Source organism: Bombus affinis, chromosome 1, assembly GCF_024516045.1.
Source record: "Bombus affinis isolate iyBomAffi1 chromosome 1, iyBomAffi1.2, whole genome shotgun sequence".
Classification (NCBI taxonomy): domain Eukaryota; kingdom Metazoa; phylum Arthropoda; class Insecta; order Hymenoptera; family Apidae; genus Bombus; species Bombus affinis.
The window spans coordinates 18,249,883-18,266,157 of record NC_066344.1 but is presented as its reverse complement, the minus strand read 5'-3'; the positions used below and the strand labels follow the sequence as shown (position 1 = coordinate 18,266,157).

Here is a 16,275-nt window from a genome sequence, read left to right as displayed (position 1 = left end):
CTCGCATTTATCTTGTGCACGAATAGATGTAGCATATAATATGAACGTTTTATGTGTTAAATACAAATATTTTAATCCACTTGAAACAATATTTGATTTTCTTATGTGTAATAAAGAAAGAGATATATAAAAACCATTTTGTTTTAATATATATACAGATAAATATACATTATCTTTTTAAAAGTAAGTCAGGTGGATAGGTCGTAATAGGTGCTGAAAAAACACTTGAATATATTTAACGATATATTAGGTCATCCCATAAGTTCGTGCCGACCTTTGTGTATACATTTCATATTTTAAAGAAAAACGAGAGGACTTTTATCGAGACGGAATAATGAAAAATGGGAAGAAGTTGTACAACGAGAGGAGGATTACATTTTTTCATGAAACTGAAAGGTATGTAAACAATCTTAACATATATAACCGCTCGAAAAATGGCACGAACTTACGGGAGAACCTAATATATTTATTAACATATACTCTATGTGTACACTATGCGTAGGACTCGCGATTACTATTAGCGGTTCGCGATTACAAGTTCGAACTCGGGTCGATGCGTTTCGATGTACGATACAAGTTCGGATGATGATTGCCTAAGATGTCGAGAAACTCGGGTCAATTATTGCTGCTAACTACGACATATCGATTCGGACAGGCGTCTAACGACTGACTTTCCGTCACGATGATGCTATAGAGGAAAACTATGATGGGGTATGTTTAAGGATACGAGATCATCGGATTCGTTGAGGAAAGCCTTCATTCGGAAAGTGAGGGAAATGGACGTTACTGATAATTGGTTAATCTTGTATTGGTGGTTGGAAAAGGATGCTAACCACCCTTAAAAGTTGCTAGCGGAAGGAAAACATGATCCCGTATCTTCCCGTGGTAGGTGATAGATTTTGAGACTGTTGAGACAAAGAGTATTTGTTCCTTTGGAGAATCTTAGACAAACAAATCCTAAGATTTATAGCAGGTCCTTAGGCTAGCTGAAAATATTCTGGCAATCATCTTGTCCGAAGAATAGGGTCTTTGTGTAGCGAGCCACGGGACAGAAGCTGTTGGAAAGTTTACTGTCGATTTACATAAGTAAATGAGTATTTGTTGGGCCAGCCGTACACTTCAATATCTTCTTAAAAGTACAAGTAGTCGTAATAAAAGTAAAAGTAATCGCAATGTCTTTTTAAAAGAAGCCACTAATTTTTCTATCAAAGGGAAATATCTAAATAAAAATTAACTTGTAACTTTGAGAAACCTTCGAAGCTTAGTGAAAATGTTCATATCTGAAGATCAATATTTCATATGGAAATTTACTATTATCGATCCTAAGTATCTGAAATTGTTTGACGTTTATCATTATCAATTTTCATTTTCTAATATTATTATCAATCCTAAGAAAGAGAAAAGGCATAAGAAACTGACGGAGATGCTCACTTATTTCAAAATTATATTTGCATAATTAAAACAAAGAAAACTTTTAATATATTACAATTATGTTTCCTAAGGTCAATTCTTACATTTATAGGTGCAATGTTTAATCATTATTCAGAATGAAAAAGAGATTTTAACCGCGTCTAAGCAGAAAGAACTAGTAGGATGATCAACGAACCGCGTCACCCTAAACCGGATCGTCTAACCCTCGATGGCCAAGCTTCCTTAGTCAAGTTAATTGTTGCTTCTGCTTCGCGCTAACAATGAGATGCGATCATTCCTTTACCTCGAACATGTTGATTAACGTAGCCGTGAAATTTAATAGTCCGCGAGAAAGTGTTTCGCATGCTCGAGCCACGCCACTGTTAGCGATTCTTTTACAGTTGCATGTTTAGTAGGCAAATACGATAATATCATGAATTAATGTTTATTGTGAACCGAATCGGGTAATTTATCAATCAAGTTATTAGAAATCTAGAAATATATTAGTGTTCAATAAATGAGTAAATAAACGCAATGCCTATAAATATGGGACGAAACGACTGTAACATATTAACAAGATTCCCCGTTTTAATTGCAAAAGTATAAAATAAATGAGGACCTTTTCCAATTATGTTTTTTTTTTTTAGAATTAATGATTTAGAAAGGACGGAATTTTCCATTTTAGAAAACTACGATTAAAGGTAAACTTCGATAAAAAAATCCATATGTTTCCAAAGTTTAAAATATAGTATTAAATTTACTTATAAATGTACGTATCGTGTCCAGAATCGATCTTGTTTTTTTGAAAAAAAAAAGTACTTTTACTGCTCTTCTATTAAACATGTTACTATTTTGGAGGTTTATATATGCAGTAGGAATACAGGAAACATATCGAGAATTTTATAATACTAATAAAAGTATCAACGAATGCTAAAAACTTTACGGTTCAGATGCATGCATATACACGAATTGATTTTCTCGTTTGAAAAAGAAACGTTAAAGTTTCTCTTTGGGAGAATATCTTTACTAAATTAACCGTTATAGGTGCATAATTAATTTCTACATCTATTTTTCTAATCTTCTATTGTATAAGAAAGAAAAATTTTTTAATTTTGAATCGTTTTTGTATTTTTTATTAGTAACATACATCGCTAGTGATCCTTGCAGAGGAGGAAACTGAATTTTATTTATTAAATATTGTTGCTTAGATTTATTTTACTTCTTGATTATTTGTACTTATTAAGGAAATGTGCCACAGTGTTTGGTTATTATCGAAGTATAAAAATTAATATATTCGTAGCATGGATGACAACATGACAACATAACACAATTGTACTTATGGTTGTATCAATAAACTATACATTGCCAGTTTTGTTTATCCAGGTACTTGTTTCCCTTTATTATATGAATTGTGTGAATTATTTGGTAAAAATCATAAGAATAAAATTATCTCTAATTATCCTTAATTAACACTATCATTGTGACCATTCGTCATAACATTAATAATAGCATAATTGCTAGTTTTCTTTAAAGTGAATGTCATGATTAGACGCGAATAAATTTGCGAGCTAAACTGTACACATCATCCCGTTATCATCACAGACAGGAAAATTCGAGTAACATTCTATGCAAATTGATATGTTTTTAAAGTTAAAGTAGAACGTGAAATGTATGTATGTATAATTAATTCGTGCCTCTTCATTTGAGTATTCTCTGTAACGTTAATTTTACGATTACTAGTAGTTACGATTACTAATCATAGAATCATTAATTAGAATATGATTGTCGTTTAAAATATTTCAAAGTCTATTATCTTATTGATGTAGAACCCCAAATATTTTATTCGTGACAATAAGATGAGATTTAGACAAAATGATCTTTTATCATATAATATATCAATCATCGTATAATATCATATATCATATTATATATCAATAAGTTAGTATTATATAGATCTTAGACAATGACTTATTAACATTTTCAACGATATTTTTTCTTGATAATATTATCTTTCTTTCTTTAGGTAATTGTTTCGGTTCTCCTCCAATGGAATTAAAATAAATGAACGATATTTGTGAATAAGTTGTCAACTACTTATGGAAATGGATATCATAGATGTGAGTATTTGCACACGAATACATTATCAATTTCTTGGAATGCATAGGTTTAATTATTTTGATGAATACGTAGCTTTCTTTGTTTCCTTTTATAGTCGTCAAGAAAGGCAAAATTTAAATTACATATAGATAACATTTTAGAGACTTTTCAGAGATAGTTTTGCAGCTATTTTTCATTATACAATATTCTAAATAAGAAGTTTATACACGTATAACATATGTTACGTTAAATGTATATATATTTCTCAAGATTCTGACGTTAAAAATTTGAAACTTTCATTACAGATCAAAAGTATTGTATTTCTGATATCGACATCTTTTACATAAACAAGATTCAAAATAGCGAAACAAGTACTGATACTTAAGCATATGTATTCAGATGCAGATTGTTTCATCTTCAACATTGGGACTCAACATCTTCAAGATTGATTCAGATGAAGATGAAGATTCAAGACTCTTGAATTTTTATACTGTCAAAATTTCATTTTTCTGTTTCAACAAGTACCATCTTAAGAAGAACCTAGACAAACTGCAACAAGGAATCATGCATATTAATATTGATTGTGTTATATTTTTCTGAAATTAAGGGAGTTCTTCAATAATAGAAAAACACGACTGTGTCGAAAAAGACGGATTTATATGAGTAATAATAGTTTATTATTACAAAACGCTGGCTCACCAAAAGAATTTAAATTCTGGCAGACAGAATTTACATATTATGTGTGTCATGCAAAACATTGCGAAGTTTCATTAATACCGTTATATTGATAAATTTTGAAACAAAATTAAAAACCTGTACAGAAATTACAAAGTATTACGTATATGTATATATTTCACAAAGATCACGGAAATATTTAAACAATCAATTATCCACTAAATTAATATATCTCAATACTTAGTGGGACCTTCTTACTATATGTTCAAAATTACTATGATTCATGGGGTATACTAATAAATATTAATAAATATGTGCTTGGATTAAATATCTTATAATGTCTATATACATTTTTAAATTAATTTCAAATTTTACTAATATAATCATGGTAATCTCATTACGGTGCTAATGAAATTTCAAAAACTTTCGTGTAACACACATAATATATTCATAAAAATTGTCCCAGATAAGTGTTCGGATACTTTTGTGAGTCACTGTATATCTGAACTACTATTTAAAATTTCGAAATCAAATCATATCAGATATCAAAACGAAGAATCCAATTGTCCATGCAACGTTCAAACATTTCTGAAACAGCGGAAGCCTCATGTACTATCAATTTGCTAGACTTTCCAATATTCCAGACTTCGCTTAAGCATTGCTTCGCCTGTTCCAGATTCAAGGTATCAATGTGTCCACGCGATGCATTCAGCCAATCAACATGTTCAAATCGAATTTTCGTCACGGCTGTTTGCTAGGAGGGTCCTGTCATCTCGAAGCTCGGCGATGTCCCATCAAAAGTTGGCCTGAATACCGGAGGAGTACGTAAGTACAGAGGACGAACAGTCAGTCAGTCGCACAAGTCAGCCTCGTTCTCGATGGCAACCAGCACATCGGTCGTTACCTAGTTGGAGAGGTGGTAGAGAAGAGTAACAAGTGGGGAGCAGAACACCTGGACGACTTCCTGCCAGGGAGTAAGCACCTCAGTCTTCAGGAAAGATCGTTTCACGTCGGTCGTTCGAGTCCACGATATCCTAGAAAGTTACCTATCACCAAAGAGAATACGTATCTTCATCGAAAGAAAGAGAAAAAGAAAAGAAGAAAAAAGAGGAGGAACGAACTCGCGTCTCGTCCGGAACAGTCGTACTCTTGGAACAGTTCCGGTACTCAGTCGGTGTTCAACCGGAAACGATCGCGAAATGACGTTAGCCTCGCGGTACGTTCGGTGAACTCGCGAATTCGAAAGTGACCTTTTTTTGCTGGATTAACAACAAGATCACCAGTCGGTGTGATACCAGAACAGATTCTTCGCTGATCGTTGTCGCGAAGAAACGATTATCAGCTGATCGTTCGTGGCCAGAGTTGACTGGAAGAAGCGGATTACGAAAACATGGAAAGGACAGCTGTGTTTCTTCTGATTGTCGTCGGCTTGGCTACGCGAGGTTCGTTTTAAAATACTTAGTTTATTAAAGTAGCTACATTATGCAATAATTTTTGTGGGTTTTGTGCTGGGAAATTGTTATTCAATCTGTTAATCAAAGAAAAGTTAGCGTTTCTAATGTATTAGACATGCAGTGGTGACAAAAGTCTTTGTACACAATTGGATCTATTATAGAATTTATATTTTAATTAATTAGGTCTAAATATATTAAATGTCGAAAATAAATAATATCTTATTTGGAGCGATATGCAAACTAGATTTTTTAATTTATACTCCAAAAATGATATTTTTAAGAATTTTAACTAATGTTGTATAAGTATATAACAGTATCTATTTCAGTGTTTTCTTTTATGTGTCGTGCCCTTATACATAATAAAATAAATTGTTGCAGATTTCGGAATATAAAATGAAAAATTTATCTTTCCAGAAACTTTTGTTGTAGCTGCTATGTCTCTGACAGAATTGAAGTTGATCTATTTTTGTTAACTTCTAGTTTCGTAGATTATAGAAGTTTCTAGATAGAGGATGACCTGATTAACAAATTAATTGCAGAAATAAACGATAAAATAAATATTATAATTTTGTTGCTGTCACATTATTATAATTAGTATGAAACCTTGAAAATTAAATTCTAATTATAATTTTTCCTCTTCTTTTAATCAGTATCTCCGATAGGTACAATAAAACCTTTGATCAAGTAATTGATAATAATGTAAATTCTTTTAGGAAAATATTAGAAATTATCGAAATGTAAACGACTCGTAATCAGTAATTATTAGTAATATGTGGTTTTGCATATTATAAAGTAATTATTTATCTTGTTAATATTAGTAAAATACTATTAAAGGAAGAAAAGTAAGGAAAGGTAATAATATATTGTTCCTTGTTTATACGTAACATTATACAACGCCGTAGTAAAGGACAAGTTTACTTTAGAGTTCACGTTTAAACTTCTTACAAAAGAGCATTTAGAAATCCCTTGTCTGCCTATCTTAAAGAGAGCATCTTTTTGCTCTTTTAATTAAGAGTATGGAAAATTCACGGGAGTTTTAAGAACAAAGCCACTCTTTCTAGGAGATAAAAATCTGCGCAGAATACAATATAAATTTTTATCATGATAAAATACGATGCGTAATATACGATTATCTGATAGAGATTCAGAAATTAGTATTTTCGATGAATACAATTAAAAATCGAAATGCAGATTTTTTTTAACTGTTACCTAATTACACGAAAATTTAACAACGCATAATACAAAAATTATGATATTCTTATTGCCTCTTACTGATAATTGATCAAAGCAAAGTAATTTGAAATAATTAAAAGCAAATGGAAAAATTGCATTATGATCGTTTGGATTTTACCTATTTAATTAATAATTATTATAATTATTTTATAATTTAGCGCATTTGTCTATATAACATAATTTCAATTAAACTAACGCTTTTCTTCTAAGCTTGCTTAAATGTAAAAGTTGAAACACTAATTTTGAATATCTCGGCAAACAACGATTTGCTTATAAAGGAGATAAAGAAGTCAATTATTTATTACTATCACATTATACTAACATTATTATTTCAATGGAATTTATATATAGTATCTCAAAATAAATCATCGATAAAATAAATATTATAATTCTGTTGCTGTCACATTATTACAATTAGGATGAAACCTTGAAAATTAAATTCTAATTATAATTTTTCCTCTTCTTTTAATCAGTATCTCCTTTTAATCTTCTTTTAATCTAGTATCTCTTTTAATCAGTATATAAAGTATTTTAAAAATATATTCGTAGATCTGTCGAAATATAAAAAAGTTTCCGTTTGTCGTGTTTTTTTAACGAAAAACTCTTTTTGATGTGTTAAAACCGGATATAAGCCTTTCAAAGTGTATTTCCATCTATCTCGGAAGCGCTAGTAATCCTTCAGCATCGATCACCGACTACGAGAGTAGCAAATTCATTTTCTCGATTGGATGCATCTATTCTTAACGCGTAAATCCATTTTTGTAGCGTAAAGCGGCAAATGTACTTGCCTTCACGTGCACAGATGTCAAATTGACTTTTCTATTTATGCTTTTTACATTTAATGGGAAGTGCTGTGAAAGATTATCGTTTATGACATAGCTACACATTTGTTGGTATTTCATTCATTGCATTATTTTTTACCAGCTTTCATTATTTACTTTCTAGTTTTATTATTATTGTTCGTTATATTTCGTTATATTATTTTTCGTACTATAAATTATTAAATATAGATTTCATACGCGCGATGAAATGTAAAACGTCTAGTCTTTCATTTTGACATTTTGGTATTTTAATATTATTTCAAGATCTTATAAACAATTCGTTCTTATAAATTTTTCATTTTAATTATTGTAGTGTTTATAGTCAGTTTCTGTAGATTACGCTAGGCGATGGTTTGATATGGATTTTCTTTAATGAGAATTTTTGTTCTTTATTTTTTCATTTTGAATTTCATACTGTTTGTTACATGCTTATTAGTATTTCTCTTTTCCTAATACTAAAAAATAGATTGATGTTGATTATTCTTCACATCGCTTTCTTTAAATAAATAATAGAAGCGAAGAACTTTTAACACAATCCAATTAAAAAATAAATGTTGTAAGTGAACAGTTTGTTGATCTATTTCATTCATAAATCAGTAGATGCTAGCATTAATGTTATTAAATACAATAAAAGTTTCTTCCAGTGAAGTTTCATGAATTATCATTATTTATATGTATAGGCAACCAATAATAAATTACACATATTTTATAATTCTGTGATATTCATAATATATACTTGTTATGTGATTTTGAAATATTAATACATTGTGAAATGCCAATAAGTTCTCCTAATCAGTTAATATTCATGTAAAATAAATACATTGTGGTCTTCATACATTTTCTATTCTATATCAATATTCTTAAAATATAATTTGTTAGCTAATTACTAAATAATAATATTTTTTAAATTATATAAAAATATAATTAGATATCTACGTCAATGTGTATATAATGTCTCAAGTAACAAAATTACGTCATCTAGTAAACCAATTCTTCTAACTTCTAAAAAAGACTCTAGTCGTTTAGTTCAACTTTTAAAGAGATATTCTGTTTTAAAGAGTGTTCGAACATTTTTGTAAACCGTATGAAAATATATAGTGCGATAAAATGAGAATGCAGATTTTAAAGAATAGGCGGTGAGCAAATAAAAGAGAAATGTTTTAATAAACACTATTCAAACGAAAATTATTACTTTTAAAATTCTAAGTAATATTCATTTATTTAAAATCGATAGATAGTACAAGCATATTTATTCTTTTCATAATTATGACTTTTATTTATATCTCCTCCTTCCATTTTATATGCGCCTGATATCTTCATACCAAGGAACTCTATACTTTCTCATAAATTTCTTGCGAATTTTCTAATGCAATCTAGATGATGGTGTTATAAAAGTCTTTTATAACCGCGGAAAGTACTCATTGCTTTTATGGAGAACCATAGGTTCCATAACAAATAAATTACTCGCTTTACGAAAACCTGCTTATAGCTTCGAAAATGTTAATTTTCGACCGATGTTTATAAGACATGTTTTCTAGATTTGTCTGCCTTTAACCCCTGAACCTACAACTATGGGCATAGCCCGTAGTACGATGATCGGTTAAGGGGTCGAAAATCTGTATCTATTTTCCCTACCCTGTGTTCTACGTAATACTACGTTTGTTGCGTACGGTCCTAAAATTCCAACTCCTTAATATTATGTCCGATAAAAATATGATAGCGTCGCCTCTAAAGGGAAAGTAAGTAGGATGACCCATGCGAATAATCCGAAGACGTAGCTTTGGTTTCATCAATTGCGGATCGTATTTGGAATTTTCTAAAATTCAACGAGCCCTTAAGAGGTTAAGATATGTATGCATATATTTATTTCTCAACCCACCATTACTAGGACCATTTGTCCTCATTTTGCGAGTAATGTATCCTTTCTATATGTTAGCCTTAATTCTGTATGTATACATTTTTTTCACTGGTACAAGTGTAGTATAATTTAATTAATTAATTAATATTTTTTTGTGATTTTACTGAAATCTCAGTGTTAACTATGTATAAAAAGAATGTACTAAAATTTCAGTATATATATATCGTAGGAAGACTGCAGATACTTCCAAATTGACTCAATCATGTTATGTGATCAAACTGTTTTGCAAGGTGTTCATTACATACTATTAGAAAAGTCGTCGTAGATTTCACGATTAGTCCACCTAGATTGTGTGTGAAAAGCGATTCATAAAAGTGGCTTTTCTACGTTTAACGATCGCAATCACTTCTCATAGTAAAGTGACGGTTGCCCGTATTTCCCACGTTTCATCGGGAGCCACACACTTTTCTGTTACGCAGTTTTCAACTACTTCCTGAATACTGTGTTCCCAACTAATTACATTCTTCCGTCTGGATCGCTACTCAGTCGTGTCAATCTTCCCCTCGTTTCTTTTCCAGCCCTTTCATTCTCTTATCTTTTATCTTTCATTCTTACGAGCTTTCTTTCGAACGATCGGATCGATCGAACGATTATCCCTCGGTGTTTGATTCACACAGGTATTAAATTCTTATCGCGAATACAATAGCTTTCCTTGTCTCCTTTTTTATTGTCTTATGTCTCCGATTGACGCGAAGTATAATTAAATCTTAGTGAAAGCATACATTATTGTACCGACATCTAGAAAAGCTATAGTGAAGTAGCAATTTCAGTTTTCGTAACTGAATAACGCAACTATGACAACAAATTAATGTGACAATTAATAATTAAATAATATAGTTTGTTAGAAAGATTGTTATTTCATGCAACAGTGTTTAAGCAACTATGAGTGTTTAAACAGGTAAAATGCTTATCAATCGATTTAGATCATAATTATTAATTGAAGTAAAAGTTTGAAAGTCTTTCTATGTTTGTAATGTTTTAAAATACGAGAATATATTTCAATATATAATAATTAGTTGAATTTATTACTAAGTACTTCCAGATTTATGTGTTCATTACTGTTTTTTTTATATAATATTGACCAGTAGATGAGTATTACATTGCTATATTGTTCACAATAAACAATGATGTGATAATTGTGGGGTGGTTTAGGTAAAAGTACCGATACGTGACCATACGACATAGCCATACAATGTTTTGTGTGTCGAAATTACATTTTTTAACTTAAACATAACTTATTTTTAAATTAGATATATATACGATATTGTTTTTTTTCTTCCTATCTCTGTCCTGAAAACCTGGTCGCAAAAATAGGACTGCGTTCATTACTGTATATCGATAAATATACCTTTTCAAGTAGTAGATACTTTTTGAACCGACTGCATATTTATCAAAAAATAATATAATAAATATCCTTGGAACTCTTTATTTGACATATCTACCAGGTATGTAAATATAAAACCGGAATTTTTGTATAGAAAATACACGTTTATTGTATGAAAATGATTAAAAATATTTTATTCGAAGTATTGCCCATCGCTAGCTATACATTTTTCCCACCTGTCTGGCAATTGGTGGATGCCACGCCAAAAAAACTGTCGCTCTTTTGAGGCATACCAGTCATCGAGCCATTTTCGTAGATTTTCGTAAGAAATGAAATGCTGGTCAGAAAGTGCGTGTCCCATTGATGCAAATAAATAGTAATCGGACGAAGCCAAGTCTAGTGAGTAATCTGCGTGCAAAAGTATTTCCCAACTGAACGCTTCGATCGTTTCCTTGATCGGTTTTGCTGTATGTGATGGTGCATTATCACGAAGCAAAATTACTTTGTGTTGCCTTTTTTGATATTCTGGTCGTTTTTCACGCAAAACTTGATTCAAGTCGATCATTTGTTGTCGGTAGCGCTCAGTATTAACGGTTTCGCCAGGTTTTAACAGCTCATAATAGATCACACTCTTCTGATCCACGTTCTTCGTTCCTCACGTCAAAATTGCCATTTCTGAATTTTTTAAATCACTCAAAGCACTGTGATTTACCAAGAGCATGCTCACCGTAAGCTTCGACAAGCATTCGATGCGATTCTGCAGCAGTTTTCTTCAAATGGTAACAGAAAATCACTGCTGTCCGCAAATCGTAGTTTCCAGGCACAAAATTCGACATTCAGCGCTATTACAAACTATGCTGTTGTATGAAACTTGTATTGTTCTGAGTCGAAAATGTTTGTGAGATGTCAACAAAGACTTTTGGTATCAATGACGCAGTTTAGTGATAACTACATTATCAGTTAGGGCCATCTATAGGCAAATTCCGGTTTCATACTTATAGACCTGATATTGGAAACTTGAGTAGAAATCGCGTCGATATTTTTTATCTGGTACATGATTTAATCCAAATTAAGTTTGGTATTTCAAGTTTCTATATAAATATTTCTATATTTATAGAAATTTATTTAAAGCGATAATGAATAATATCATCGATAAAAGAAATTTAGAATATTCTCGGATCTTGAATATTACGTTCTGTATATTAGAAATTTATTAGTAAGTAATTAATATTTTGATGTAACAATAGTCACGTTAAATAATATATTCTTACTTTTGTATATATAATATGCCTATTGTATAATTAATTTAGTTCTACTATTTCAATCGTAAGAATCTAACACTCCGGTAGCTATTTAATTTATTAACTACAAATGCTAAATTAATACATTAAAATCGTACATCAAGATGATAACAATCATTCAATATGTTTGTTTAATCCAGTGATATTTTAGAAATTAAAATACACATACAGTAGTATCTTAATTATTTTATTTTCACAGCTTGTAACAATCGTTCAATATGTTTGTTTAATCCAGTGATATTTTAGGAATTAAAATACACATACAGTCGTATCTTAATTATTTTATTTTCGCAGCTTTTAAAGTCGAGTTGCAAGTTTATTCAAGATCTTCATCGGTTAAAATTAATTTATAATTCATGTACATTTATAGTCTGAAACATACGATGTGATGAGGCTGTATGTAAATTTGTTTCATTAGCGCTGTTTAATTTTTAGTTATTATTTCAACTGCTTAAAATTTCTTCTCTAATATAGTTTTGAAAGTAATGTAGTTCGTTTCGAAACGATATTTTATTTCGCTATAATTCCATTTCCTACATTTTGATTTTACACTTCTAGATTTTTGTTATTTATTTTTCTGATGTTATTTAATAATTACTCGATTAATGTAATTATTAATATAAATAAACATTATTTATATTACGATTTTAAATAAATATGATGCATGTATACAAAATGTAGAACACACATTGCTGTTCATAAGCATTAGGAACCTCTTGGTCTTCTAAGAAACATAATAATTAACCTTGGTTGTTGTTGAGAATTGTGGATTCTGATAGCCGAAATATTGTTATGGGAACATTGAATTTACACTTGGGATTAATATTAGTACAGTCGTATATTTATTTTATGGACGATTTCTAGAATACTCATCGATACACACTTGCAGGCGTCTCAGCACTTTCCTCCATACTCGACTGTTAACCAACTGAACAGTTTACATTCATCTGTTTTCCAGACGCCGCGAACATACATATCTCCGCACCCATATACAAATATCTCTACTACGCATTTATATTAACCCAGTCCAGCATACAAAATTATACATATGTCAATAGTTGTAAAGGAAACGATTAATGGATTAGAATTTTGTATTTAATATAAAATTGCGATGAATACTTAGAGCGAAAAATTTGTCGTTAACATAAAAATCTGTTGAAGTTATTCGCAAGAATTACAAAGACATAATGAATTAATAACAGTACGTTGGTCATTATAGTTTCTTGATCTAAATCCTATTGAAAAGTTTCAGGTGAATTAAATGAAAAGTTCAAAAATCTGATTTTGATTATAAGATCGATCACTGCACGTTTATGCATGTAATAATAACGAAATAATCAGAAAATAGAAGATTCATTTTATTATATCAAATTAATGGAATTATTATTATCAATATTGAATATATAAATCCTTTATATTTATTACAACATTCTACATTCTTATCAATTATATAGATCCTTTATATATAAAACGAATATGTTCAAAATCTTCTAAATAGAACAAATTTTTACTTTATAGTCCATTTTTGATAAAAAAAATATGCATCTATATAAATAGTGGCAGTCCAATAATTATATTCCAATATTTATCGTCATAAATGTTAATCGATGATAAGGATATGGTTTACGATCAGCAGGCAAAAATTTTGCAAAGCGAACATTCACATTTTCGTATCGACCTACTGACCAACGCTGTAGAAATCAGGAGCAGATCGGAAAACTGGTAGGGCCCGTGAAATGATCGAAAGCGACTGACACGTGCGTGTTACACATAAGTATGTGCATCGCGCGTACACACGATGTAACATGCGTCAGTTTCTGCCTTGAAAACAAAAGGTCGACGTGTTTAATTAGTCTGACTTGGTTCCTAATTTCCCACGATTCCGTGAAGTAACGGGAGACTCTGAACAAGAAAGAAGAAGAAGGTGGAGTTCGACCTTCCTCTTCTCACCTACTTTTGCCCTGATTATCCACTTTTCTTTGGACGTGGGCGAATCGTCAAAACCACGTGTTGCGTTACGGATATCCAGTTAGAACGTCCACGATTGGCTGACGTTCCTCCGCATGTTTCTCTTTCTATGAAAACCGTACCACTAGACCGTAGATATCAATGCAAATTTAAACAGATATATGTTTCATAGACTAAATATTATAACGAATATTCTACTTTGGATATTTTATACAGTTTTGTATTTTCTGTATATTTGCATCTTTAAACGTTGCATTTCAAATGCATAAAAATCCGCCGTCTAGACGTCACATAATATTTTTATGAGAATTCTCATTTTCATTCTCGTGTGAAATATGAATAAAAGAAAATCACAGAGAATAAAAGTTCGTTTTTGTAGATCTTTTTAATCATAATGCTATTCGATATTTCAAAAGAGTAATAAAAATGAATTGAAGAAAGTCAGAAGATGTAGAAACAGTTGATAAATTCGTAAAACTTTGTAAAAAAGCCATAGATATCTTATATGTTATTAAAAATGGCAATCGATGTTTTTAGAATGTTTAGAAATGTGAAATGAGGATTAAAAAGAAACAAATAGAAAATGTCTTGTTTATTTTGAGATTGTTTTTTTTACTGTAAATGTGTACGTAGAAGTTACTCTCGTATTGGGAAAATAAAAAATGTGATTTATACGTATATCGTGATCTTCACTATGTTATTCTATGTGTTTCTGGCATATGGAAATCTTTCTGGCATAATTTGGCGCAGAACCTGTTTTCTCTTGGATTTGGTTTAATTAGTCAGTTTATGAATAGTGTGAGTATGTAATACATTAATATAATACTAATATTCTTACAACTTCAACAAATAGACATCTTTCAAGAATATCTAGTTCTATGCAGAACTTTATTTTAGTTCTATTTTATTTAATTTAGTATAGTTCAGTAGGTTTATGAATTCATAGAATTAGGTGAATGTTAGAATGAAGTGATTTAGTTTAACCAGTTTAACCAGTTTGTGAATAGCAATAAGTAAAATGTGCGAGTTCAAAGATGTTCTAATAGCACTGGAACGACCGTCAAAGTGGTAGATTTCAGTTTCCTGTTTTTTATGATAACTAAGGATATGCTTTTCTTAAAATTAAGGTTAATTTTTATTGATGTCAAAATACATATAATTAGAGATATTCCTATCTTATTTTCAACATACAATTTTAATTATAAACTATACATTAGGCGATGATTAACCTAGTACTAAAATGTTTTTACATAGTATGGATATTAGATCTAAGAAATTATTCAGATTTAGTTTCCTAGATTTTCAGTTACAGATAATTTTAATATGAGTAATATATTCGTTGAAACTTTACCAATTCTCAATTCTGATAATACCGTTAGATTATAAGTGAGACACAATTAAGTTACTTAATTTTAAAATATTTCATTTTAATTATAAATACGATAAGCTATTTAATATAAAGTAATTTTTATTTTAATCACGTTTTTATTTTATTTTTATCGCGTTTTGAAGCGTCTCGTATATTAATTACGATTAGTATTGTATTATTTATGCATATTTCAGAGTTAAATCAAAAATTTGAAAATTATATTTTTCTTGTGCTTCAATCTTTTTAGGCAGTCATGCAAATTTCTTTCCTATCTCGCTGTTTTAGAATAAACAATTGAAAACTGATAAGATTTATAGGTTGTGCGAATATTTTTTAATTAATTAGGAAAAGGAAGATTAAGTATCTGATAATGGAATGCACTTGCCTCGATAGAGAGACTGGATAATCGATAAAATTGCTATGATAATCACTGCTAAAAGATAACGGTTGAAATAGCGGTGACCTGATATTCGCACCGGAATAACTTTTACCCTTTCCATGCAATTGTAACTCGCTGTGTCCACTCTACTGACCTACATATATTCCGCGCGTATGCGAAATATAAGTAGACTTTGTGCAACCAATAATTTCTTGAACAACAAATAAGTTTCATCATGGCTACGATACAATCAGGCCCGTGAGGAAATTAAAAATTTATCAAAAAGACATTTTATACAAAAATTATTACTATAATTACATATGTTA

General features: G+C 30.3%; 1 protein-coding gene across 2 annotated transcripts in view; it reads left to right on the top strand.

Moving 5' to 3' along the window:
- LOC126917668 (uncharacterized) overlaps positions 1–16,275 on the top strand; it is a 97,425-nt gene that overhangs the window by 17,527 nt on the left and 63,623 nt on the right. The window contains exon 1 of one of the 2 annotated variants that reach the window (XM_050724819.1): positions 5,150–5,624. The exons of the other annotated variant lie outside the window; for it this stretch is intronic. Coding sequence (XP_050580776.1) covers positions 5,573–5,624 — 52 coding nt within the window. The 5' untranslated portion in view covers positions 5,150–5,572. Of the gene's footprint in view, positions 1–5,149; positions 5,625–16,275 lie in introns of those variants that run through there. 2 annotated transcript variants of the gene reach the window in all.